This window comes from Oncorhynchus clarkii, chromosome 27 (genome assembly GCF_045791955.1).
Source record: "Oncorhynchus clarkii lewisi isolate Uvic-CL-2024 chromosome 27, UVic_Ocla_1.0, whole genome shotgun sequence".
Lineage (NCBI taxonomy): Eukaryota > Metazoa > Chordata > Actinopteri > Salmoniformes > Salmonidae > Oncorhynchus > Oncorhynchus clarkii.
Window position 1 is genome coordinate 41,237,010 of NC_092173.1, and position 3,274 is coordinate 41,240,283.

The 3,274-nt window shown below is 41.7% G+C and overlaps 1 protein-coding gene across 1 annotated transcript; it reads right to left on the bottom strand.

Annotated features, from left to right (window-relative positions):
- Positions 1–293: 293 nt before the first annotated feature.
- LOC139385595 (SRP receptor subunit beta) lies at positions 294–2,586 on the bottom strand. The gene is made up of 7 exons (XM_071130795.1): positions 2,201–2,586; positions 1,714–1,808; positions 1,538–1,615; positions 1,321–1,403; positions 1,054–1,190; positions 908–962; positions 294–800 (listed from the first exon to the last, which is right to left on the bottom strand). The coding sequence occupies exons 1-7, from the start codon at positions 2,340–2,342 to the stop codon at positions 590–592; spliced, it is 801 nt and encodes a 266-aa protein (XP_070986896.1). The 5' UTR covers positions 2,343–2,586; the 3' UTR covers positions 294–589.
- Positions 2,587–3,274: the final 688 nt, after the last annotated feature.

A 3,274-nucleotide genomic window follows, 5' to 3' on the forward strand; every position in this document is an offset into this window, starting at 1 on the left:
CATTTTGCCATCCGAGTGACTCAAACATCACATCAACGCCATTTTGGAAATGTTATGTTCTCCCTTACTGTTTTTATTTAGGTGATTGTTAGTTCTCAAATATCTCCTTAAAAAAAAAAAAATAGGTCCATTATCTTTCCTACATATGTTGTGGTTTTAATCATTTACATTAAAACACTGAAAAACGTTTTACTATACAGGTTTTATTGTTATAATATATATATATTTTTTAGGGGAAAAAAAATGTTTTAGGGGAATATAGTGGAAACACCGAAACGTATAGCAACAACACCTGCTGGAGAAAAGCAAACACTTTATTTTCATTATCAGACATTTTTTTTGCAAATTGGCATGCACTACATCACATGACCTTGTGATGTCAGCACAAGAAGTTATTCACTTCATCATAGTATAGTGATTTGAGTCTGGAGTCTTGAGAGACTGTTGAGACACACCTGATATGCTGAAAGTCCTCAGGAAAATATCCTAAGAAAGCCCGTTCACAATAACGCACCTAAGAGCAAAGGGCTCTTAGCCAAAGTAGTGACCTATATGGGAACCAGATGGTCAATAACAAGACCCAGCCATCTCACAGGTTGGCCAGGCTCTTCTCGAGGCTGCCGATATCTGCCTGCCCGTTCTCCCCTTTGCTGCCGCGGGCACTGCACTCCAGGAACTCCACCTTCATGGGCAGCTGGCTGAACTCGAAGTCCTTGCCCTTCTTCCCCAGGTACACGCTGGACCCCGCTGACCCGTCCTGGGTGCCCAGAGCCGCAGACCGTGTCACTCTCAATGTGTTCCTGAGGGAAACGGGAAAAGGTTGGGATCAAGGTTGGGATTCAATCCAGTCCATTCTGTAGAATCACAGCCTTTCTATGTCGTTGTTGGTAACATGAGGAATACTTACATCTCTTTCTCCAGCTGCTGCTGAATCAGCTTAGCAGATTTTGCCATGGTGATATCTACACGGAAAATATCATTAGCAAGCATTAACATCATGATGGGGAGGTATTTGTGGAGGGAGTGGGAAGGTTGAAAAGGGTGTCACGTCACCTTGCTTGTTGCAGGCCACTATCAGATAGGGGACATTCCTGGACACTGCACTGTCAGTCAACAGGAAGTACAGGAACTCAGCCACGTCTCTCACTTCCTTCTGGAATATGGCACTGTCCACCACAAAGACTATGGCCCTGCAGTTAGAGAGAGGAGATAATAAAAGAAAGTTAAAGGGTGTCTTTCAGAATCTTGTTCTTCGGTCAACCACAGTGCTTTTCATATTATAGACCTTCCCTGAATACAAACACCCTTATCTTTACTCGCCTGGCTGCTGACTTGAACTTCTCCACATACTGCGGACGAAGACTGTCATGTCCAGGGAGGTCGATCAGGGTCCAGCTGCTGCCCTGCACACAGTGAAGAAGGAAAAAGGGACGGACAAGCCAGTGTTTGACAGTTGACAAATGCATTTGTCATATAATTTAAAAACAATCGCTTCAGATCCTACTCCCTCACCACCATACCATAGTTGCCTCCTTACCTTCTCGTTCTTGGCTTTGTAGGGGGCACTGCTGTCTGTGATGGAGGTCTGGGTCTTCTTGAACTTTCCTGACAACAACTAGAAATAAAGATCATAAGTGTCGTACAACTTCTGCCATCTGTAAACGTAAATAGTTGGAATAGGCATGCTAGATGTTATACTGATGATGCACTCACTCGACTAAAGAGGAGGGTCTTTCCAGAATCGCAGAGACCAACCAGCAGCACAGCACTTTGGACAGTTTTGCTGCTCAGGAAGTACTTCAACAACACTAAAATGTAAACCAATCATAGATGTTTCAGTTTGGTTTTTAGCTATCATACAAAGTTAACAACATGGAACAGAGGAGCACCTGATAAACAGCGTAGTACAGTAACGTTAGCTAGATAGATAGATAGATAGATTGCTACTATGCTAGTGACAGCTGTTGGTAACTAGCAAGCTAATTTACCCAGCTAGTTTATCTTAGATTGCTAACATTAGCTAGCATGCTTTTTTTTTTGTCTTGATAAAAGACAACAACAAAAAAATCTCACAGCACAGAAAGCCAGCAGGCTGAAGCCAGGCTAGTGACAACTCAAATACAGGTTTACATTCACTCTGTTCCTGAGGATGTGAGGCTAGCTAACGTGAACTGGAAGTATATTACAATAGTTAGCTTACCAAAACTAATGACAACAACAGCCAAAGAAATGATAATTCCGATAATAAATATGGGGTCTTGGTGTTCTAACTCCTTCCGTAGAGCGTCTAAATAAGGTTGAAATGGATTTTCTCCAGCTTCCACGTCTCTGTTGTCCTCCATATTTTAGCTTTCACTTAACTTCACCAGCTGCTGAGTACAGACAGTCAGAACAACGAGACAGATATATAACCGGATGTATAAATGTGAAGTATCCGGTTAGCGTTTCCACTCACTACCAAATATGGTAGTGAGAGGATCCCAGAGGTCGGCAGTGGGAGAAGACGGAAAAAGATTGATGTTGTTGTTTTTTTAAATGGAGTTGTTTAGAATAAGTGCAAATGCGAATTGAGTTATTGCACATGCGCACTTCACAACGGAAATATGCTAATATATGCTAGGACGCACCAATAGCAACTCGCTCGCTCTGCCCATCCCTTTGCCTGTTCTGCCCACTATGGCTCTTTTGTTCGCATTTGAAATGACAAGATGTGGTCTATCTTGGTTTAGTAATAAACATCTTTACACGTACTTTCTTTAAACAGACATGCGCAGTAACTGATTTTAGATGTTCTTCTTCGTCTGTCTTTCCGGCAGACTAGACCCTTTGTTTCGTTTTGCTGCCATTCACAGTTTGGTGAGTGCATGGACAAAAAAAATGAAAAATGCGGGTTAAGGGAAATTGAACCGCCATCTGACTCTAGTGCCCTTCAGAAAGTATTCACACACCCTTTCCTTGACTTTACCACATTTCGTTGTGTTACAGCCTGAATGTAAAATGTGTTATGTTTAGATTGTGTTGTCACTGGCCTAAACACAATACCCCACAATGTCAAACTGGAATTCTGTTTATCCACATTTTTACAAATAAATAAAAAATTAAACACTGAAACGTCTTGAGTGAATAAGTATTTAACCCCTAAATAAGTTCAGGATTAACAAGTCACATAATAAGTTGCATGGACTCACTCTTTGCAATAATAGGGGGTACCATGATTTTTGAATGACTACCTCATCATCTGTAAGGTCAATATTGAATGTTCCCGAGTGGCCTA

What these genes read in the sequence shown, in the direction of transcription:
- LOC139385595 (XM_071130795.1), bottom strand. Translation starts at nt 2,342, where the DNA reads ATGGAGGACAACAGAGACGTGGAAGCTGGAGAAAATCCATTTCAACCT. An exon ending in AGACCCTCCTCTTTAGTCGA is followed by an intron (nt 1,616 to 1,713) that starts GTGAGTGCATCA and finishes CTTTATTTCTAG; the next exon opens with TTGTTGTCAGGAAAGTTCAA. An exon ending in ACAAAGCCAAGAACGAGAAG is followed by an intron (nt 1,404 to 1,537) that starts GTAAGGAGGCAA and finishes CACTGTGTGCAG; the next exon opens with GGCAGCAGCTGGACCCTGAT.